Source organism: Tasmannia lanceolata, unplaced genomic scaffold (assembly GCF_043159265.1).
Source record: "Tasmannia lanceolata isolate RefF3 unplaced genomic scaffold, GAP_Taslan_0.1 ptg000015l, whole genome shotgun sequence".
Lineage (NCBI taxonomy): Eukaryota > Viridiplantae > Streptophyta > Magnoliopsida > Canellales > Winteraceae > Tasmannia > Tasmannia lanceolata.
The window spans coordinates 11,440,372-11,464,145 of record NW_027518692.1 but is presented as its reverse complement, the minus strand read 5'-3'; the positions used below and the strand labels follow the sequence as shown (position 1 = coordinate 11,464,145).

General features: G+C 39.1%; 1 protein-coding gene across 1 annotated transcript; it reads left to right on the top strand.

Moving 5' to 3' along the window:
• Positions 1-1,320: 1,320 nt before the first annotated feature.
• Positions 1,321-23,226, top strand: LOC143893113 (putative cellulose synthase A catalytic subunit 1 [UDP-forming]). The gene is made up of 14 exons (XM_077398080.1): positions 1,321-1,553; positions 2,377-2,572; positions 2,725-2,909; positions 4,103-4,217; positions 4,331-4,517; positions 4,876-5,142; positions 5,256-5,601; positions 6,902-7,039; positions 7,148-7,273; positions 7,368-7,580; positions 7,667-7,931; positions 12,101-12,297; positions 12,401-12,751; positions 22,404-23,226. The coding sequence occupies exons 1-14, from the start codon at positions 1,470-1,472 to the stop codon at positions 22,986-22,988; spliced, it is 3,255 nt and encodes a 1,084-aa protein (XP_077254195.1). The 5' UTR covers positions 1,321-1,469; the 3' UTR covers positions 22,989-23,226.
• The last annotated feature ends 548 nt before the right edge of the window (positions 23,227-23,774 follow it).

Here is a 23,774-nt window from a genome sequence, read left to right as displayed (position 1 = left end):
GGCTGTTGGAAACAATCTTCACCCAAGACTCGTTCTAATATTAGTATTTTCAAAAGCCCAAAAAACCGTCAGCGAGAGGTTTCCACTCAAGGACCTTTCAACAAGATTCTTCCGTGAAGGCTATACACCTAAGGACCTGATGTGAATCTTGCAAACCTATCATTAGTCCCCAGTAACAAAATTTGTTGTCTCCTTAATTTGGCATTCAGGCGCCTTGCACCCTCTACCAAAGAGGGGCATATGTAGACACCCAATTTTGTTAAGGTGGAAGTAATGATAGGTTGTCGCGAGCAAAAGTCTCATGACAAGTCCCAGAGCACCTGTAGTCTTTTTCTCAATCTCTCTAAGTTATGAAACTACAAAATTTTTTCAAAAAAGAACTTTAGCCCAGAGGTGTAACAAAAGCTCGTCTTTACACGGTATTCTGTCTTTTACGGCACGGCCAAAAAGCCCGTTTTCACACGGCCTTTCAACCAAGAAGTTAATTTTGAGTCGAAAACATCATTTTTTAATGCAAAAACACTTCGCAGTTCGAAAAACATCGATATTAGGTTCATTGGAATCTACTCAGAACGAGAAATCCAACGGATCTGATCGCGTGCGATTCGGAGTCCAAATGGAGGAGTTCCGGTCCGCCGAAACTCCCCGAAAATCCATCAAAAGAGACGAAAAATCACATTTTTAGAGACCAGAAAAGACGAATATGGGGGGGGGGGGGTAAGAGTAAAATCAGATTTTATAACTCTCTGAATTAGATTTTTAACTTTCTGGTTTTTAGTTTTTAATTTCCAGAGTTATTTTCAGAGGATTTCCTTCTGGTTTTCCTTTCTGAATATCAAAAAATCCTAGTTTCTTTACTGTAGAAGAGAGCAAGTAGAGAAACCCTTAAGTAGCTCAGACTGGGCGTGGACACTTTGCCGAATTTCCAAAGACTCGGAACGAGATCACCAGTTCTTGTGCTGTTGTCCATGAAATCTTCGAAGCTTGAACAAAATACTTAGTTTAGTGGCATGTAGAGTTTCATAGTATTAGAAACCACTTGGTTTGTCTCCACCTTGTTTGGTGAGAAGTCATCCCAACAAATTACTAGCAAAATCCTTGCAAAAGGTGGTTTTTTGCTAGAAGAATGGGGTTGATCCTGTCAGTCTATATATTTTTTGATAATGACACCCCCAACCACTACTTTACGATGTTGACTACTTTTAAAGTTTAAAGTCACCACTTATTCTACAAGTTAAATGCCTGTAACCAAACTGACTGGGTAACCGACTTAACCGGTAAAAGATTTGGAAATATAGAAAATGATAAAATGACAAGGTGGGGAGGAAACCTATTGAGATGACATCAAATGGGAGATTTCTGAAGAAGGAGAAATTCAGAAATCTTCCAGTGAGGAGGTGATTGTGTGATTTTTTCAGCATCTCTTCATAAAAAAAACAAAGAAAAATAAAGGTCTTAGTTTTGAAGGCATGGAGGCAAATGCCGGAATGGTGGCCGGTTCTCACCAGAGGAACGAGTTCGTCATGATTCGACACGAAGGGGAACAACTCGGGGTCTGTTTTTTCTCTTTTAAGATCTGATTGCATTTTTTTGGAGTGTTTAATGCCTGATAGTGGGAGATTGTTGTGTTTCATTATCGTGTTCTTTTGGATCTTCTTATCTTATCAGCTTTAGATAGATCAGCAAATTTTTTGAATGTTCATGTATAATTGCTGGTTTCTGTTTGTTTTTCCTTGTTCAAGCTGAGATTTTGCTACTGGGTGGATCTGTGGTTAACATGTTTTTTTCGGCCTAGATCTACTCGTAGTTGGTGCCTTTCTAGGGTTTTTATCTGAGATCTACTTGCTTTTGGTGCCGATCTGCACACACATGTTCACTACTTGTTTTCAGTGTTTGGGGATTTTTGCGTATCCTGGCTGGGCGTTGTGTGTGGAGTATTGTGTATGGTAAAATTGAGGGTTTTTTTTATGATTTCTGCTGAGATCTACTTGCAGTTGCTGTGATTGTCGGAGCTCTATTTTCTGCTTCTATAATTTGAGATGTAGTCGCATTTCATTATGTTGGATTTGACAATTTTCGCATTGATTTTCAGATTGTCTATGAAATTTGGTCCTTGTATATGATTTGAATTTTTCTGATGTCCTTCATCTCCCACTGTTTTAGTTGTTAGTGTGATTGAGCGATCTTGAGTCAGTTTGGTTTCTTGGAATTCAATTGCATTCTCTTGAGATGCGATGAATTACATCTGTTTAGTCCTTTCATCATTGGTCAGAGAATTACCTAGCTGGTTGTTTTTGGATGCACTGCTCATCTTTTTTGGAAACCTCGTTGCCTTATATTTATTTCTCACGGGTTTTGTTTCTGTGGACAATGCAGCCTAAGACCCTGAAACATTTGAATGGACAAGTTTGCCAGATCTGTGGAGATACTGTTGGGCTTACGGCTACAGGTGATACCTTTGTTGCTTGCAATGAGTGTGCCTTCCCAGTCTGTCGGCCTTGTTATGAATATGAGCGGAAAGATGGGAACCGGTCTTGTCCTCAGTGCAAGACTAGGTACAAAAGGCACAAAGGTAAGCTTATTGGGGTATTGGCTCTTTTGAATTCTACTGCTTTTACCATTCATAATATAGTGAGACTCCTGTTTACATCTGATTTAATTAGGCAGTTATCAGATTTGAAACAGAATAGCTATAAACCAAGTTAACTATGTAAAAAATTTCAGGGAGTCCTCGGGTGGAGGGAGATGATGAAGAGGATGATGTTGATGACCTGGAAAATGAGTTCAATTGCACACATGTCAATGGAAAGGAAGCACGTCAGTGGCAAGCACAAGGGCAGGGAGAAGATGTTGATCTGTCTTCTTCCTCTAGACACGACCCAATTCCACTTCTGACCAATGGGCAGCCGGTAGGATTGATCAATAATAAGAAAAATTTGAGTGTTATTTTTTGAAACCTTAATGTTTGAGTTCTCATCATCCCTTTTTAAAACCTATATGCACGAGTAGTGTGACTTCTCTACTTCAAATGATTGGATGCTGAAATGGAAGCCCCATATTTTGTTGGCTATATCAAACTCTAGAATGAATTTTGATATCCATCAGTTGCAGTATGCTTTACATATTGTATTTTTTGCATCCAGCTTTAAGCCTTTATGTCCAGGCTCTTTTTGTTTTCATTTTACCCTAGAATACCCTGCTCTCTTCTTTACTTAACCTGTTAGGAATACCTTTCCCTAGAATAAACACTGAAATAGGCAATAATCACCACAATTCTTTTTCTCTTTGCTTGAAAGATTTAAAGAAAGTGTTAGGACAAATTTGGGTTTCAAATTGCCTCTGTTTTTGGAGATCTATGCCAAAATCTGTCAGTGTTGTTAATGTCTTTGTAGGTGAATAGATTTTTGGAATATACTTCACCGTACCTTCTGATAATTGGAATTTCAGAATCTATGTTAATGGTGTCATACTCGGTGTTATGAATATGGGTGTACCAATGGTAAAAAATTCACTTACTGGCTTTGAAACTGTGTCTATTAATGGTGGCTCAGCTGATTTTGTTTTTCATTGACTTCCAATAGCCAAGTCAAACTCGGCAAGTGAAGATTGATTTTGAATCAGATCGTTGTTCTTGAAAAATTGATCATGAATTTTGATGATAGAGAAAACCGATAAAATTAAGGCTTTTCTCAGTAGTTCCCATTCACTAAAAGGCATTTATGATAGAAACTGGTCCTATTTTTAGGAAATGTTGACCTAGCATTCGTTATCAAGTTATTACCAACAGCAAATGTCAGACACATAGTTTTTCTTGAAGGAACGGTTTCACATTGGGTATGTTAAATGTAACGGTATAACACCAGGTCGTGCATTAGTTTGGCTTCATGAGTCATATACCATCTTTAAGCTACCGAGTTATCTTCTTCAACGATATTAAAACATCTGCTCAGAAGTCAAATTGTGATATTTCATGGCAATATTGCCTGTGATGCATGGTGATTCACACAAGGAAAAATGGCCAGTGGTTTTGCTTCAAAACACCTATCTTTGTCTAGTTTTGCTTATCAATTTCCATCCTTATCTCTAAATCCAACCTTTTCAGGTATCTGCGGAATTGCCTGATGCAACACCTGATCATCAGTCTATACGTACTCACCCTTTGGGGTCTGGTGAAAAACGTATGCAGTCACTTCCATACGTTGATCCAAGCCTGCCAGGTATCATGCAACTTGTATTTTCTCACACAATTTTTTTAATAGAAACTTACTTTCGAACCAGTTTGGCTTCTTTAACCTATCTTTTGAGTGTGCTCATGGTGATATGGTAACAGTTCCAGTGAGGATTGTGGATCCTTCAAAAGACTTGAATTCTTACGGGCTTGGAAATGTTGACTGGAAGGAAAGAGTTGAAGGATGGAAACTCAAACAGGAGAAAGATATGATGCAAATGACCAGCAGATATACTGATGGTAAAGGAGATTTGGAAGGAACTGGTTCGAATGGCGAAGAACTGCAAATGTAATGCACTGTCACATCCCATTTAAATTGTCTAGGCAGCTCGTCTGCCATGCTTAGCTTTACTTATCTTCCCTCAGTATTAATTGTTTAGGCTTGCTGATCCAGTGGGGAAAAATGTTGCTGGCTGAGTTGATTCAGTTTCAAACAGCTCTCCTTACTCAGTCCAATCAGCTTGGTTTTCTTCTCTTGAAATCTTAGCAAGTTCTTCACTGGTTTGGCTGAGTCAAAAATTTTCAAGATAGTTTGAATCAGATTTCTTAGATGTTGGAATGAACACTAAAAGACTAGTTTATGACATGAAAAGCATCCTAATGATATCAACTGTTTTCTAGTGTTACGTTCATTGTCTTTGTGGCAGGGATGTTGATGCTCGTCAACCTATGAGCCGAATTGTGCCTATTTCTTCTTCCCACCTCACCCCTTATCGTGTTGTGATCATACTTCGGCTTATTATATTAGGCTTCTTCCTCCAGTACCGTATTACCCACCCAGTGACTGACGCATATCCCTTGTGGCTAACATCCGTCATATGCGAGATCTGGTTTGCTTTGTCTTGGCTTCTGGATCAGTTCCCAAAATGGTACCCTATCAACCGTGAAACTTACCTTGACAGGCTTGCACTGAGGTTAGTTATATTTTATCCTTACCCCATTTCTGTTCCCGAATAATCGCATTTCTTTCTGTTGAGATTTATGAGGACTTCTTCATACTATTTTAATTGAAGTTTTCATTGCACAGATATGACAGGGAAGGAGAGCCTTCACAGTTAGCTCCTGTTGATGTCTTTGTTAGTACAGTGGATCCTCTCAAAGAGCCTCCTCTTGTGACAGCCAACACTGTGTTGTCCATCCTCGCTGTGGATTACCCCGTCGACAAAGTTTCATGCTATGTTTCAGATGATGGGTCGGCGATGTTAACCTTTGAGGCCCTCTCAGAGACTTCAGAGTTTGCAAGGAAATGGGTGCCCTTTTGCAAGAAGCACAATATTGAACCTAGGGCTCCAGAATTTTACTTTGCTCAAAAGATAGATTACTTGAAGGACAAAATACAACCATCTTTTGTGAAAGAACGCAGGGCAATGAAGGTATGTGATTTAAGAAGATTTTATTCAATAAAACTGCCGAGTTGATTTAGCTCCATCACGTCCTAGGTCAAGCGGGTAACATGGTTTCTGTAAAGCCTGTAAAAAATTCAGTTGAGCATTCAGAACTTGAAGAACTTGGGGTAATGCATAAATAATGTAGCACAAATCTACGATTGATGCTCTTTTACCAAATAATGTAGCTTATAACAGAACTACGATCGAAGAGTCAATGTACTGAATTCAAATATTCATAATATAATTCAAATCTGGAATCAACAAAGAAGTAAATTACTGATGAAAATCGCAGCAAGTCACCTTTCATCTGATAATAAACCTAATGAATAAAATTTGCAGTCAAAATAGATTAAATCAAGGTTGATTACAACTGTAGATCAATTGCTTCGAAAACCTTAAAGAAATCTGCAGCAAATGATCTTCAGAAATTGCAGTTTCTTCATGAAAACCCTATGAACAGAATGTGCAGAAAATTCTGAACGCAATCTCCCTTCTATGTTCTTCACGAAGTTCAAAAAAAAAAAGAAAAACTGCTTCAAAGAACCCTTCCAATTACATGTATGCTCGCCACATAATGGTCATCCAATTAGAGTTCTAATAAGATTCCACTTCTACTAAAAAAAAAAGATCGAAGAACATAAAAGACTAGCTAAAAAACGACACTTTTAAACACTAACAGTCATAATACATTTAAACAGAAATAAATCAACTTTAGTTCCAAACTAACTTTATGAATAGTGACATCAGACATGAACAATATCGTGAACAGTGATGTGAGCAATGACGTGAATAGTGTCGTGAGAGTGTAGTGTGTCCTCTTTTATATTAATTCACTTAAGTGACATTTTTTTTTGAATGCCAATTCACTTGAGTGACATAAGTAACTCTTTCTTGATTCTTGTAAAGGATGGACCCCATCGGCATCAAGCTGTATTGAAGTGGGTTCCATTTGCATTAGAAATGGGCTCCAATCTTGGGTCACAAATAGTAGTTTTTCCACTTATTTGGCTCATCCTTTGGCTCCAATCCTGATTCAAAATCTAGGTAAAAATTTAGGCTCCGATCAGTCTTCTTCTGCGATGAAAATCTAGCTGCAAAGTTGTACTATGCCAATAAGCTTTATAAACTTGAAAGATTGAGTGCTGGATTCAAATATTAAAAAAAAAATTAAAAAAGTCCTGGCTTGGGATTTGAGTTTTTAAACCTTGGAAAATATATGTGATATAACATCCTTCTTCCTCTTCTATTTCATAAATATTAAGGTGGTAATTGTTTGGTTTGTCAGAGAGAATATGAAGAATTTAAAGTACGAATCAATGCTCTTGTTGCCAAAGCACAAAAAACCCCTGAAGAAGGCTGGACGATGCAGGATGGAACTCCATGGCCTGGAAATAATCCTAGAGATCATCCTGGCATGATCCAGGTAACATACAACCTTTCCAGTGCACCTACATGCCATTATTCTGCTCATTATTTTTCTTTACTTTTTATTGTCTATCCTTTCTTTCTTCTTATGTGGTTTGAAATACAGGTGTTCTTAGGTCACAGTGGAGGGCTCGATACGGATGGCAATGAGCTACCTCGACTTGTTTATGTTTCCCGTGAGAAGCGACCAGGTTTCCAACACCATAAGAAAGCAGGGGCAATGAACGCATTGGTTTGTCATCCTCTGAATTTTTTTGTTATTCAATTTTCAGTATTGATTAAACCTATTCCAGAGTCATGCTTTATGTTCATTTATTGTCATCCAGATTCGTGTATCAGCTGTCCTAACCAACGGAGCCTATCTTCTGAATGTCGATTGTGATCATTACTTCAATAACAGCAAAGCTCTTCGGGAAGCAATGTGTTTCATGATGGATCCTGCCCTTGGAAGGAAAACGTGTTATGTCCAGTTCCCTCAGCGATTTGATGGCATTGATCTACACGACCGATATGCCAATCGCAACATTGTCTTTTTCGATGTATAATTTCGGGTTTAACAAAATCAATTACAGAATAGTCATCTGTGTGGGACAAGTTGTTTACTTTTCAATGACATATTTTGCAGATCAATTTGAAAGGCCTGGATGGCATCCAGGGTCCGGTGTACGTGGGAACCGGGTGCTGTTTCAACCGGCAAGCCTTATATGGGTATGATCCAATCCTAACTGAGGCTGACTTGGAACCCAACATAATCTTCAAGAACTGTTGTGGTTCAAGAAAGAAAGGAAGGAATGGTAACAAAAAGTATATCGATAAAAAGCGGGCAATGAAAAGAACTGAATCCACTATTCCCATCTTCAACATGGAAGACATTGAAGAGGGTGTAGAAGGTACGGGTGTGTCACACATTCTCATGGATTTTTTTAGACAAGTTTAACTTTTATTGCAGATCAGAGGTACATCGAGAACTGACACCACCTACTCATCTGTGGTATTGTGTGTTCATACCTGACTTTGAATATTTTAATTATGACTTTATTTAAGAAATTTCCATGAAGATGCCTAATTTCTCAGTTTATCAATGATCCATGACTTTTGGCACTCCGGACATCCTTTTTCTTCTGGAAATTACATAAATTATAAATGTGTCTGCTGAGAAGAAAAAAAATGGAAATTTCCTATAGTTGTGTATGTGGAATAGAATTGAAAATCAGCCATTTGCTGGCTCAGTAGACTTACAAAAGAAGCACCCTTGGTATTTCAAATATTGCAGACCAACAGACCAAAATAAATCTTTTGTACCTGTCAGGGCAGTGATGTTGATAATACCTCATGTTTTTTTTCATGGTACCTGACTGCTTGTTGGTTGCTTTTTTCTCATGGTACTTGATTATGTTTTGGTTGTTCTTGTCAGCTTTGAAAAACCTGTCTGTTGCTTAACGATCTGAATTTTTTACCCGGAGTGCCTCTGAGTCACCTGAATCTTCTCATTGGGATGCTATCTTAAATCTTTATTATCCTAGAAGCTTGTGGTCATATTTATTTTCTTCTTTCTGTTGCTTCTTCTGTTCCTGCTTCGAATGCTTCTGTTAATTAAATAGTATCTGTACCATAAAAAGGTGGGGTGGCACCAATGAGGAGAAGATGAGAGAGCACCGCTTAAGATGGTTTGGGCATATCCAATGTAGGCCTTTGGATGCTCCAGTTAGAAGAAGTGACTCGTGCCTAGTTGATGGAGTAAAAAGAGGTCGTGGCAGACCGAAAACAACTTGGGTAGAAACAGTGAGGAAAGACTTGAGGGCTAGGAACATAACAGAGAACATGACCATAGATAGGATAGAATGAAAGAAAGGGAAAAGTGAGCGTACTCGGTCGAGTAGATAAGCTTATCTACTCGGTCGGCTAAAAACAGTGGGGGCCCACATTCTTTGGGTGATCCAAACCATTCATTTGAAAGGCCCTTACCTACATAGGGTATCCACAAAAAATCAGATCCATAGGATCATCCTAACCCATCCAAATGTGGAGGGAAAAATGGATAGACACAGTTTGTCCACAAATCTGCCCATTTTTCCCTCCACGGTTGGATGGGTTAGGATGATCCTATGGGGCTGATTTTTTGTGGACACCCTATATAGGTTTGGACCTTTCAAATGAATGGTTTGGATCACCCAAAAAATGTGGGCCCCCACTGTTTTTAGCCGACCGAGTAGATAAGCTTATCTACTCGACCGAGTACTCTCACTTATATATATATATATATATATATATGAGGAAATGGTTTGTGTGCAGCTGCACAGATAAGCTTATTTGTGCATGGCTGCACAAACCATAGTGGGGGCCACATTTTTGGGGGGATCCAAAGCATTCATTTGGAAGGCCCTTCCCTGGATAGGGTGTGTACCAAAAATCAGCCCTTTAGGATCATCCTAACCCTGCCATTTGTGAAGGAAAAAATGGGCAGAAACAACGTCTGTCCATTTTCCCCTCCAACTTTGATTGGGTTAGGATGATCCTATAGGGCTGATTTTTGGTGCACACCGTCCCTATCCATGGAAGGGCCTTCCAAATGAATGCTTTGGATACCCCAAAAAATGTGGCCCCCCATCATGGTTTGTGCAGCCATGCACAGATAGCTTCTCTGTGCAGCTGCACACAAACCGTTTCCCCTCTCTCTCTCTCTCTCTATATATATATATATATATATATATATATATATATATATATATATATATGATGATGATAAATTCACAACCCCTGTAGGATGATTCACACCCCTTTTACACGTAAAAAAGCATAAGGTCTGCCACAATTCACGTTAAAAGGGGTGCAAATCATCCTATACGGGGTGCGAATTTATCATCTCCCCTATATATATATATTGCAGAAGAGAAAAGGCTGGAATTTTCTCATATCTTTCTAAATGCTGTGGATTTAATTAGTCGCCCACTTTCGTAAGGGTACTTTTGCCATTTTTTTTTGTCTCGACTTTCCGGGTGCATTCTCTCATCCGAAATTACCGCTTGGTCCCTCGCATGCCACTTATTTGTCATTTATAGTGGAGGAGAAAATCGGTAAATTATTTTTTCATTCCAAACTTTTTCTCAAAAGTAGATACCTATGCAGACAACTGTCCACTTTTTTTTCTAAGACGCCTCTCTTCTCTGTCTTCCCAAACCTAAACCTAGCATCCCTCTCTGTCTCTCTCTTGAACCTTATCCCCTGTTCTCTCTCTCTCTCTCTCTAAGTATTTTTTTATTTTCAGTTTTCTTCTTCTTCTTCTTTCTTCCACTGAAAACCCATTTTTCAAGGTTGGTGAGAATGAGCTCTCTAAGAGATGAATGGAGTTTTTCACTTCTGTGTCCATTCATGGATTCTCTTTATAACAGGTGGATCAACGCCTTTCTTTTTCTCTCTCTGGAGGTGCTATGGTTTATTTTTCATTTTTCTCACTAAGATTTATTTCACGGATTTCACCAGGGCCGCCAAAATTGGACCATTGACATTTTTTTGAAGAACGTTTGTTTTCAGTTGGTGTTGGGCATGTAGCTCAATGGTTGAGGCTTTTTTTCTTAACCTTGAGCTCACAGGTTCGATCCCAGCTTGGCTATAAAAAGAACGTTTGTTTCAGTTCTTTATGTTTTAGATTCTTCATTCTTCCCCTGTTTTTAGTTCTTCAATTTCAATATACTACAATCCCTAAATTTGTTATCTTTTCTTTTCTTTTTTTGTTTTTGTGAGGGATTTGTGGAATTTTTATTTTCTGGATTTTTGTATTATTCATTTTTATTTTAGGGTTTGATGTGATAGCATGGGATTGTTTTTACTATGTCACGGTTTTCTTGCCATGAATGCTCTGTAAAATGGGCAGAAGCTGTATTTGCATTGTTTGTTGTTTTATGGGCTTAATGTGGGTATTGATTTATTATATTTTGATTTATCCATATATATGCTTTTTTTGTTTGTTTGTTAGATAGTGCAAGCTCCGAAGCAATTACAATTTTTTAAGGTAATCTGTGATTGAACCTACGACCTTATGTGAAGAATAGTTAGTATTCTAACTGCAATCATGCCAACTTAAAGACGATAAAATATAAAATTATGTGGCCAACAAGTATTATTTTGGAAAAGAAAAATACTGTTGATTTTATAATTGAAACTGATTCAACCATTGTTACATTTTATTCTAGAGAATATAAAGCCTTGGCAATGAATATGCTTCAAAAATTAGATTATGAGTGACACCTTTTGATTCTCTTATTCAGCTTTTTGCATTGCAGATGTAAGTTCAAATGATTAATGGACATTTTTGATTGTTAAAAGGATGTGAGTTTAAGTACTTAATAGACCTTTTGATCCTGTTATTGTGTTTTATGCAGCGGTAGATTTTAATTCTGTTATTAGCAATGTTTTTGCATTGAATATGTTAGCAAGATTTCCGCCATCCAATCCCTCCAATCTTGCTTCCATTTTCTATCTGTTCTCTCCATGGGTACAGGGAAAACTGTACTTTAAATCTGTTATTTGCCTAAAGAAGTCGGTGCACTCAATTAGGTACTTTAAAAACTGTACAAGAAAACTAACCACAAATGTGATTTAAACCAATGCTTTTGATAAAAGCACTCCTTTCTTTCATAAACACTTTTTGCTTCTATGATTACTGCTTTTGAGGATTGCTATAACCTTGAAAAGCTAATAAGAGAAACTTAATTGTCATGATCAAATTTGTGAGTGCAAATAACATTTCCTTATGATTACTGTTGTTGTTATTATTCTTTCAAATGGATATCATTATTAGGTCGTCGTTGGTCTACCGGATGACCTAGCTACTGGACGCACATATGCTATATTCTTTACCTTTTGAACCCTCGCATCCAATACTTTGAAACTAGATTTACAATTTACGCGTGAGCAATCAACTATATCACCAATTTATGCCATCCTTTTTAATCATTTAAGGTATATTTTTATTATTCATTTTAGTTGCCTGTGCATCGCACAGGGTTTTTTACTATATATTTATATATGTGTGTGTTAACTGTGTCTGTTAATTTTTCAGGCTTCGATGATGAGAAATCATTGCTTATGTCCCAGAAGAGTTTAGAGAAGCGATTTGGGCAGTCACCTGTTTTCATTGCATCCACCTTCATGGAGCAGGGTGGAATACCACCATCAACAAATCCAGCTTCACTTCTTAAAGAAGCCATCCATGTCATTAGCTGTGGTTACGAGGACAAGTCGGAGTGGGGCAAAGAGGTGAGCAAAAATTCTTTTGATGCCATAGACTTCTTGTTTCTTTAGAAGTCTGAAACTCTGAATTTTAAACATGCGTCTGGGCAATTTTTTCTCCCACAAGCAGATTGGATGGATTTATGGCTCTGTGACAGAAGATATTCTAACCGGGTTTAAAATGCATGCTCGTGGATGGATATCAATTTATTGCATGCCTCCTCGCCCAGCATTTAAGGGATCTGCACCCATCAATCTTTCAGATCGTCTGAACCAAGTACTTCGATGGGCTTTAGGATCAATTGAGATTCTGCTGAGCAGGCATTGTCCCATTTGGTATGGTTATAGTGGAAGGTTGAAGATGCTGGAGAGACTGGCTTACATCAACACCATAGTTTATCCACTCACTTCGATCCCCCTGCTTGCTTACTGTATACTTCCAGCAGTCTGCCTTCTTACAGGGAAATTCATCATTCCTGAGGTGAGCCACATCTAATGCACTTTTTGATTTATCTCACAGTTGTCTCTTTTGATTTATATATCCATCCGTTTGCATATATCTTTTTTTTGAATGGACATATATCTTTCTTCTACATACAAATACATATGCCCCTGCATGTATGTGACTTATCTAAGCATTTTTTTATTTTATGTTTTTATTTATAAGAGTATGTATGCGTGTCTTGTATACTACTTCATTATGTGTTCTTTATTTTAATTTCCTATACTGTTCCTTCAACTTGGGAAGTTGTGGATTCAGTATTTTTTCTAAGTATATAACGTATTCACATCAAGGTTTTAAATTTCGACTGGTCGAGACCGAAATCGAAATTGAGTGAAGTCGAAACATTACAAAATTTCGGGCCGAAATTTAAGGAATATCTCCAAAAAATCAGTTTTTTATTCATTATTTAATATTATCCCGAAATTTCAGCCGCCGAAATTTCGGTAATTTGGCCGAAATTTTCTACGGGATAAAATATTGCTCTCCTTTATTTCGATAGACTTCGTCCGAAATTTTGAAATTTCGGCTGAAATTTCAGTTTCGTTGAGGGCCGAAAGGCATTCCAAAACCGAAATTTAAAACCTTGATTCACACAAACACACTCACATGTTTGTTCTCTATATTTACGTACCTATCCCTCTATTCATATACATTTTATGTACTTGTTAGAAGGGTCTTTATGTCTTTGTATGTAACCCTAAGTGAACACACACAGATATATATATATATATATATATATATATATATATATATATATATATATATATTGTGAGGGGTCTAGACAAACTGACTTTCTCACTCTGTTCTCTTCTCCATTTCTTCTCCTTCTCCATGGAAACTAGGTTACACCGAACATGGTATTAGAGCTCCGAGTTCTGATTCCGGAGTGGTGCAACAACAAAAAAAGGACCCTAACCCTAGCCGACCCAAACCCCAATCCTAAACCTAGCCAACCCTAACCCTAACCCCTACCTTCGACCGCCCTACCCCCTCCCACCGTACCTTTCCTTCACCATGGATGCTACCGTGTTAGCGTGGTGCAGTTCTTAGATTCCTTAGGGCCTGAGTTCCTCCCTATTCGTCAACAGATTATGGGCCTCGGCTCTCTTCCCTCCCTTGATGAGGTTTTCTCTTGTGTCCAACGCTCTGAGAGTTGAGGTATCGACTGATTCATCAGTTGAGAGCTCTGCTCTTGTCATGCAGTCTGGTTATGATCGCAACAGTCGTGGTGGCCGTCTACAGAGTGGCTTTGGTTGACGACCATGTGGTCATCGGGTTTAGTCGAGATTCAAGGGGAGGCCAAGGGTCTGGTGGCTGGGGCACATGCTTTTGTTCTCATTGTTGTTTGGAGGCTCACACTATTTATTATTGCTATGATCTTCATACTAAGCTATGTCCTCAGCTGGCAGGGCGGGCTTCTGTTGCGGCGTCTGATGGCAGTGTTCCATTCCGGTCCTCACTAGCTCTTCACTTGATTGTACAAGGAGCATGCCCGAGGGGGCTACTATGCGCACCGCGTTCAAGCCGTCTGTCTTAGTTGCACTGATCCCGGGGAAGCCATTGATGCTTTACTGGATATGGCTTGTACCCTTCTGTTTTAGATGAAGGTTCCCAAGCTATATTGGAATGATGCAGTGCTTATAGCTTGCTTTCTTGGTAACTATATTCCCACTTCTGTGTTGGATGGACATTCTCCTTTTTTTATTCTTAACCCATCGGGTGAACCCTTTCCTTTACTTCCCCTAGTCTTTGGCCGTGTTTGTTTTGTCCATAAGTTGGTGCCTGGCTTGGATAAGTTAGATGCCTATTCTGAAAAATGTGTATTTCTTGGTTATTCTCGCACACAGAAAGGGTATAGTGTTACAGTCCTACGTTACATCGTTTATTTGTCTCTGCTGATGTCACTTTTTTAGGATACCTCATATTTTCTCATTGTGCTACTGACCCTATCCCTGATGCTCCTGATGTTCCTCTCCCTACTCCTGTTGTGAGTGCGCCATCCTCCAAGTTGCAGGTTTATTCTCATGGTCCTCGCTAGAACAATCTCATTGATTAGACTGCCTCTACCACAGCTTCACCTCATCTTGATCCACCTCTTCTTCAGTCTGGCAGATCCCGCTCAGCTAATGCGCCCCTCTTTTCCTATTGAGTCTCCTATTGCTTCTTGGACTCGTTCACATGCTTCTGCTCACCCAACCTCATTTTGTCTCTTATGATTGTGTTTCTCCAGCCCACATGAGTTTTGTTTCGTTATTATCTGTTACAGATGCATTGCTCATCTAGGGTGGTGTTCTGCTACGGAGGCCGAGATGAAGACCCTTTGATCTAACCGCACAGGGGAGTTGGTTCCACTGACTAATGGTTCCAAACTTGTTGGATGTTGCTGGGCATTCTTTGTGAAGTATTTACCTGATGGTACCATGGATCGTTTGAAAGCTCGTTTGGTTGATAAGTGCTATACAGACTTTTGGAGCGGTCTATACAGAGATCTTTGTTGTGGCCAAGATACCCTCAGTGTTTATCTCCTTGGCAGTTAACCGGGGTTGGCCATTTCATCAATTAGATGTGAAGAATGGCTTCTTACATGGTGACCTTTCTGAAGAGGCCTATATGGAGCATAGTAGCCGGAAACTCGATGGGCAGGTTGGAAACTCGATTCCACTAAAACGCATTTCGGGAAGGTGGGAATCTTGTTTCTGAAATGCATGAGAAACATATAAGAAACTTATATAAAACATGTGAGAAACGTATGTAAAACCTGTAGAAAACCTATGTGAAACTTGTGGGAAATATGTGTGAAGCTTATGGAAATTATTTTTAAAAAACACACAAAAAAATTGTGGAATAGGTATTAAAAAGGAAAACAACTGCGTGTACCATAACCAAAACTGAAAGTAAGAAATATTCAAATAGCATATTGAAGTAGATTCACTTCATTCCTGAAAAGCTCCAAAGAGGAGAGTTTAACACTACCTTCACATGGTCTGGAGATCAACTGGCAGATGTATTTACTAAACTATTGGGGAAGTCCAAGTTGATAGATATGTGTAACAAGCTGGTCTTGTATGACATATACACTCAAGTTTGAGGGGGAGTGTTAGAAAGGTACTTACATCTTTGTATGTAACCCTAATATGTGTGTGTGTGTGTGTGTGTGTGTGTGTGTGTGTGTGATATATTGTGAGAGGTCTAGACTGGCTCTCACTTTCTCTCTCACTTCTCTCCTCTTCTTCTCCAGTTCTTCTCCTCCATGGAAACTAGGTTACACTAAACAGTACTAAACTGCCTGCCTACGTCATATATACATGCGGCCATGGTTTAAAGAACTGCGTTAAGATACTGAGATGTATTGCCTTCAAGACAATATAAAAGGCAATGCATGTGTATCATCCAAAACACACTATTCATCTAAACAAATGTATTGTGCCGTACAATATTTTGTCTTGGGTGATTTGGTATACACATCGGATATTATTGTTTCCAATACATAATGGAAATCCGATAGAGAAGGGACAATGTGTGTATCATCCATCGCACACTATTGTTTCAGTCAACCATATTTCCCAATACAATATTTTGTCTTGGGTGATAATACACCTGATATTAAAGTTTCTGATGCATACTGATATCCATTATAAAATACGGTGAGTAGTGCCATTATAAAATATGGTAGTGAGGACATTAGCACTATATATAATTTCAAACCGTCGTTGTTATTTGGATGTTCCCACGCAGGTCGGGTTCAACCCGAATTTGGGTTGGGTTGGGCTGTCGGGCAACCCGACCCGACCCGAAACCCGAATTTGGGTTCCATCTGAAGAAGTTCTGTATATGTGTGTTTTTCTTTTTCAACATTCAAATAGTCTCCACAGTCCACAATGGACGGTTTGGATAATCCTATGGTGCGGCCCATACTGTACTTAAATAAAGTGAGGAGTGTGATCATCAAAATATAGTAGTGCGGATAATATTTCCCTTTGTTAATTGTTAGTCCCTGTTTGGTTTGGATTTTGAGAGCCGATTGTGAGTTTAAACTGATTATTGGTGACACACTATTGGTTCTCAAAATCCAAAACAACTCGGCTTGAGTTGAGGTGGTCAACAATTGGTACCATATCAAATCGGGTCAGCCTGACCCAACCCAACCCGAATTGGGTCGGGTTGACACCCAAGTTGCACCCTTAACGATGACGGAATAACTGCTTTTCCTTATTCACTATGTGCGGGTCAAATTACATAAATGTTGATATTACGAATGCATGACACCTGTAAAAATATTGACGAATTCTGGGCACCTATAGAGGAACAACAATCATGGAAACCTCTATAGATTGGAGGGCTAGGATCAGCCTATGGAAATGATTTTACGGGCACAACCTATTGATGTTGTGTTCCATCACATGGACGGTTTAAATCAACCTATGATGTGGTCTGTACAATTTTAAATGGATTATTTAAATGGATAGCACGTGCATTTTTACTAGTAAGATTGAAAGTCGCTACACATACTGAGAGAGAGAGAGAGAGAGAGAGAGAGAGAGAGAGAGAGAGAGAGAGAGAGAGAGAGAGAGAGAGAGAGAGAGAGAGAGAGCTTGGACACCAAGATTTAAAGTGGTTTGGTCTTAAACCCAAGACCTACTCCACTTTTCTCAAGTTTTGTCTCTTGAGGAATCCACTAAATCTAATCCGCCGCGAAGGCCAAGTACAATCCGAGCTACACTGCTCTAAGGGACTTAAATACGACGCCCTTTCACCATTACAATGTTGAAGAATAATGAAGAAGATTCTAGCTCTCTTTGCCTCTTTGTAGGCTGATTGCACAAGTAGAAGCACTCACTTTCACTCTACAAGAATATTACAAGTTGATTCCTACGTCTCTCAAAGTAATTCCATGAGGCACAAGTTAGGAGGTGAAAGTGTAGTAATTGATTAAAAAAGATTCTCAGCTTTTATGATGATCAAGGAGTGTTAGATGAGTCATTAAGAGTACCATTTAATAGCCTAGAGACCCATATTTATAGTAGAAAGCAAAATATAGCCATTTTGGGGTCTTTAACAGCTAGTATGGAAGCACCACATGGAATTCCGTAGTGGCCGTAGGGGCCTAATTTTTTTCTCATCATATGCTCCGTGGAGCTCTATGGGAGTCCACGGAGTTCCGTGAAGGCTTCTAGATCTGTAGTTTTTTAATTCATTGCTGATTTGTTTTTGCCCTTCGGAACTTCATTCTAACTAATCAAATGGAATGCCATATGGGTCCTAATATACTTGGGCAACACCATGGTCATTCACTTGTCCAATTAAGTTCGATTAGGTTGATTTTAAGCCTCTTTTGCACCTTTGATCTTGAATTACGAATGAGAAAACATACATATTCTGCGTATTTCCTTTGATCTTCATTTAATGGAACTTCCATGGAGTCTTGCCTTGATGCCAATCATCTTCTTTGAATTGCATGGTCATTGCTTTGATCTTGAATCACTTATCTTCCTTGAATTTGCATTTTGCTCTTGCCTTTGGGAAATCTTGATTTTGCCTTGTTCTTGCTTTGTTCTTGCCTCTGAATTATCTTGATCTTGCCTTGTTCTTGCTTTGCTCGTGCCTTTGAATTATCTTGTTCTTGTCTTAGTAGTACACTCTTGTGTTTGATTCAAGGAAGCAGGATTCTTCCCTGGGAGCCTTCGATTCCCGTTTCGATTCCCGCTCTGGCAACCTTGAGCAGGATTCTTCCCTGGGAGCCTTCGATTCCCGCTCTGGCAACCTTGGTTTGATTCATCCTTTGAAGTACAATTTGAGAATCCTTGGAGTTGAATAGAATACACTTAAACATCAAAGAGCATTAGTCCAAATAATCTTTAATTGTCAAATTGAGTTTGTTGATCATCAAAACATAGGATTGGGAGTACTTGTTGAACCCTTGGGCTAACAAGGTGAAAGGATTTATCCCGCTCAAATTGACTAAGTCTAATCTTGACACTAGTTGGGTTCGTCTACATGGATCATTTTCTTGTATTCTATCATATCCATGGTCATGTTCTCTGTTATGTTCCGAGCCCTCAAGTCTTTCCGCTGTTTCTACCCAAGTTGTTTTCGGTCTGTCCCTACCTCTTTTTACTCCATCAACTTGGCACGAGTCATGTCTTCTAACTAGAGCATTCAAAGGCCTACGTTGGATATGCCCAAACCATCTTAAGCGATGCTCTCTCATATTCTCCTCAATTGGTGCCACCCCTACCTTTTTCCGGATGTCTTCATTTTTAATTCGATCTAAACTTGTGTGACCGCACATCCCTCTAAGCATTTGCATCTCCGCTACACTCATCCTATGCACATGCTGCTTCTTGGTGGCCTAACATTCTAAGCCATACAGCATGGCTGGCCTCACAGTTGTCTTATAAAACTTTCCCTTCAACTTGGTAGGTATTTTACGATCACACAAAACTCAAGCATGCTTCCACTTCAACCAACCTGCTCTTGTTCTGTGGTTAACATCATTTTTAATCTCTCCTTCCTTATGTAGGATTAAACCAAGATAGCAAAAGATATCCCTCTTAGGTACCTCCTGTCTAGTCATATTTACTATATCCTCTCCCCGTCTCCTTACATTACTAAAGTTGCACTCCATATACTCTGTCTTAGTCCTACTTAGTCTAAAACCTTTGGATTCCAAAGTAGTTCTCCATAACTCTAACTTAGCATTAACTCCTGCTTTGGTTTCATCAATTAATACTATGTCATATGCAAATAATATACACCACGGCACCTCGTCCTGGATACCCTTCGTAAGTTCATCCATAACTAGAGTAAAAAGATAAGGGCTTGGAGCTGATCCTTGGTGCAGTCCTATTGTAATTGGAAACTCCATAGACGTGCCATCCGTAGTTCAGACACTAGTTACTGCTCTATCGTACATATCCTTATTCATATCAACATATTTAGTAGGCACTTTTTTCCTTTCAAGGACCCACCACATAAAACTCCTGGGAACCTTATCTTACGCTTTCTCCAAATCAATGAAAACCATATGAAGGTCCTTTTTATTTTCTCTAAATCTCTCCATTAACCGCCTAATCACGAAGATAGCTTCCATAGTTGATCGTCCGGGTATGAAGCCAAACTGATTCTCTGACACCTTAGTCTCTTTTCTTAGTCTATGCTCAATTACCCTCTTCCAAAGCTTCATGGTTTGACTCATTAGCTTAATTCCTCGGTGATTGGTGCAACTCTGGATATCCCCTTTATTCTTACGATATGGTGCAAAATGTTCAACCGCAAAAGTTTGCTATTGATAAATCTTATACTGCCTGATCAAGATCAAATAGAAGTGGTCCACACTTTGCTACGGACCATCGCAGAAGGCATTTCACAGATGGTCTGCATGAGAAAGCAGCCACATAGGCCCACTTTTCAACAGATTTTGTCTTTATTAATGATGTGGCTGCTCTCTCATGCAACAAATCATCCGCAAAATGCCATCTGCGATGATCCCTAGCAAATCCCTATTTTTTATGGCATTGCTCTTTTCACATTTTATTGGCCATTAAAATCTGGAGCAGTTTAGAATTCACTGTTCCATCATACTTGGCCATGTTTTCTTTTCTTTTCGTGCCATCTCTCTTTGTAAGTGTTGCTTGAGAAACATATGAGTAGCTCACATGTTAGGATGATTTGTAGCCTCTTCTCACATGGAAATGTTACTTTGCAAAACACATGGGATGAACCCTCCTCTGACTTGTTTTCAAAAAAAAAAAAAAAGGCCTCCTCTGACTTGTAGGTGATACAGTGTTAAAATTCAAACGTTTATGAAAATGTAGTCATAAAACTTGAATGTGGAATTGTCCTTTTTTCTTAACTGCCTTTTGTAAGACATTGATCATGCTGTTTGTTTCATTGGTTGGAGTATTTTTGGGTCATGTCAGCTCCACGATAGGGCCTAAGCAAATGAATTGTCTGTAGTCTGTACATGCTAATATCATATCGTTGGGCCTGGACCAGGCTTCTAATGCATCTCTCATAATGTGATTTCCATATTTATTATTACTGTAAGTTTTTTTTGAATAGTGAGAAATTGTATTAAGAGCTGGGCAAAAACCCAATCACCGAGATCAGCAAGTACAAGCTAGAAGAAAGGAATAAGGACAAGAAAGGAGAGAAGACATCCGAGAGATCTATCAACAATACTACAAAAGCAAAAAGAAGAGGATAAACACTAGGAATCTATTCCACAAGTCAGCTAGGGTGGCACCCACTTAGAGGGGCTGATCTGTCAGGATGCTCAACTCTAGATGCCCCAGACCGGGCTAGAGCATCTGCCTCTGGGTTGGACGCACACCTCACGTGAGATATCTCTGTCCTATGACCCTCCAGTATATCATAGTCTCCTCAATGGCATCAGCGAATCTATGAGGGTGGCCAGCCATGCTTCTCAGCCATCTCAGTACATTGAGGGGACTTCCCCTGCATAATCATATGATCTGGTTGTGATGGGTCGTGCAACTTGACCCCAGAATATTGCCTGCACCTTCGCCTCCACCGCCTCTTACATCCCGATTGGACCCGAAAAGGCCAAACTGTATTGCACTTGGCCGATCGAAGGATGCACCTATTGGGGTGGGGTTCTCAAGAATTAAGCCATCAAAGTTCAGCTTCAGCTTTCCTCAAGGAAGGGGTGCTATCTGGGACGTGCTCCCTCGGAGAATGTACTCAACTGGATAAATTCCCACGACCTATAGAACAAAGTCACAGAGGTTCCTCACTTCCTCTAAAGGTCAGAAGGATCGATGCCCATTGGACCACCTTAAAAAAAAACAGCCTATGTAACCTACAAATAACCTTCAAAGCACCTTTAAACTCCTATCTCATTCTTTTCAGACTATCCGTAGGGTAGCAGCAAAGAAAAGGTTCAATAGGATCTTGCATCTTGGAAGGCCATGGCGTATACACCCATGACTCAACTAGGTCCACAATATGCCCACGGAGAACCCAATAGACTCCTAACGGATCGGAAATGAAGTACCATATCTCACGAGTGAACTGACAAAAATTTTCAGTAGTCTGGTAAAAAATTTCATAATTTGGTCTCAAATTATATTTTTTTTCATGTTGTCAGGCACCGGTCAACACACTGATGAACAGTCAACACAGGCATTTCAGCTGACTCATAGTAATTTAACTTTAAGTAAATGTTGGATCTTTTACATATGTGGTTCATTTAGTTTTTTCTTATATTTTTCTAACAATTTCTGATTTTTTGGATTTTTTTCCATATTTTTCACTATTAAAAAAAATTTACATCGTCGTAGTGGAACGAAAAGTTTCGAACGAAATCGGTTTTCCACTTATGTCAGTGGGTTGTATTTAATTAATTTGACTGGCTTACATTTAGGTCAAATTGACATGGGTAGAAATTATTCATTTTAAGTTACGAATATATAAATATTTTTGCTTTATTTTTTTTGTTGAGCATTACTGAAAAAAGGAATATTGGAGTACATAATTTTTTGTTGAGCATTACTGAAAAATGGAAATATTGGAATTCATTTTTTGTGCAGAATAGCAATTTAGCTATACAATTTTTTGTTGAGCATTACAGAAAAATGAGAATATTGGAATTTGTATTTTTGTGCAGATTAGCAATTATGCTAGTATGTGGTTCATTCTGCTGTTTATTTCCATTTTTGCAACTGGAATTCTGGAGCTTAGGTGGAGTGGAGTTGGGATTGATGATTGGTGGAGGAATGAACAATTCTGGGTGATTGGTGGTACCTCTGCCCATCTTTTTGCTGTTTTCCAAGGGCTGTTAAAGGTGCTCGCAGGAATCGATACCAACTTCACGGTCACGTCCAAGGCATCTGATGAGGATGGGGACTTCTCGGAGCTGTACGTGTTCAAGTGGACTACTCTCCTCATTCCTCCCACCACTGTCCTTGTAGTTAACCTGGTTGGCATAGTGGCTGGTGTTTCATATGCAATAAACAGTGGGTACCAGTCATGGGGTCCTCTTTTCGGCAAGCTCTTCTTTGCTATATGGGTCATTGTCCATCTGTATCCTTTCCTCAAAGGTCTGCTGGGTCGACAAAACCGCACTCCCACTATTGTTATTGTCTGGTCAATCCTCCTTGCTTCAATCTTCTCCTTGTTGTGGGTACGGATAGATCCTTTCACCTCATCGGCACAAAAAACTGCAGCAAGCCAATGCGGCATCAACTGCTAATTAATTCTTTTATTAATTAGCAGGTAACCTCTTCTCTTTCCCTTGCCTCCCTTGGTGTTCAATATGTAGAAATAACTAAATAGAGAAAATGCATATCAGGCAGGATCATGAATGTAATAGCTTTGTATTATTATTAGCAGCCAATTGAGTTTGAGTGCTTGAAAACAATTGGCAGACAGACCTTTCTTTTTTCTGTTGCTAGTGTTTGTGAGGACATTCCAATTTCTTTTTTTTCTCATTTTTTTGGCTAGTATGTTGTGTGTTGATTCAACTTGTGGACATATAGAAAAATTTCTTGCCTTCTGTTCATCTATAAACAGAGTCGGTATTGAAATTGGAGTTTTTATATGGGATAAGGTCTTACAACAATACGGTAGGGGTGCCACCCTTGATATTTGATCCAACAGCAGCTCACTTTTTAAGAAGCTGCTGTTGGATCAAATATCAAGGTTGGTACTTCCACCGTACAAGGGCCTTATTGTTGTTAGGCCTTGCACCATATAATTTCTCATTGGAATTGTACCTTTATGTAAAAGCTTGGATTTACAAATCAAACCCCCTTCCATGAAATAATGATTCGACATTGTTTTTTTTTTATGGCAATAGTAAAACTTGCATAGTATGAACAGGAAGAGTTTCATATTTGTTTAATGGTTCTAGGTTTAACTTTAGGGAGCTGATATCTGCACTTGTTTGTTTTGATACTGCCAGCCCTCTATTTATTTTCCACTTCTCTGGTTGGGTTTTACCATTCTCATCGAGCTATAAAAAACCAACCAAAGAATT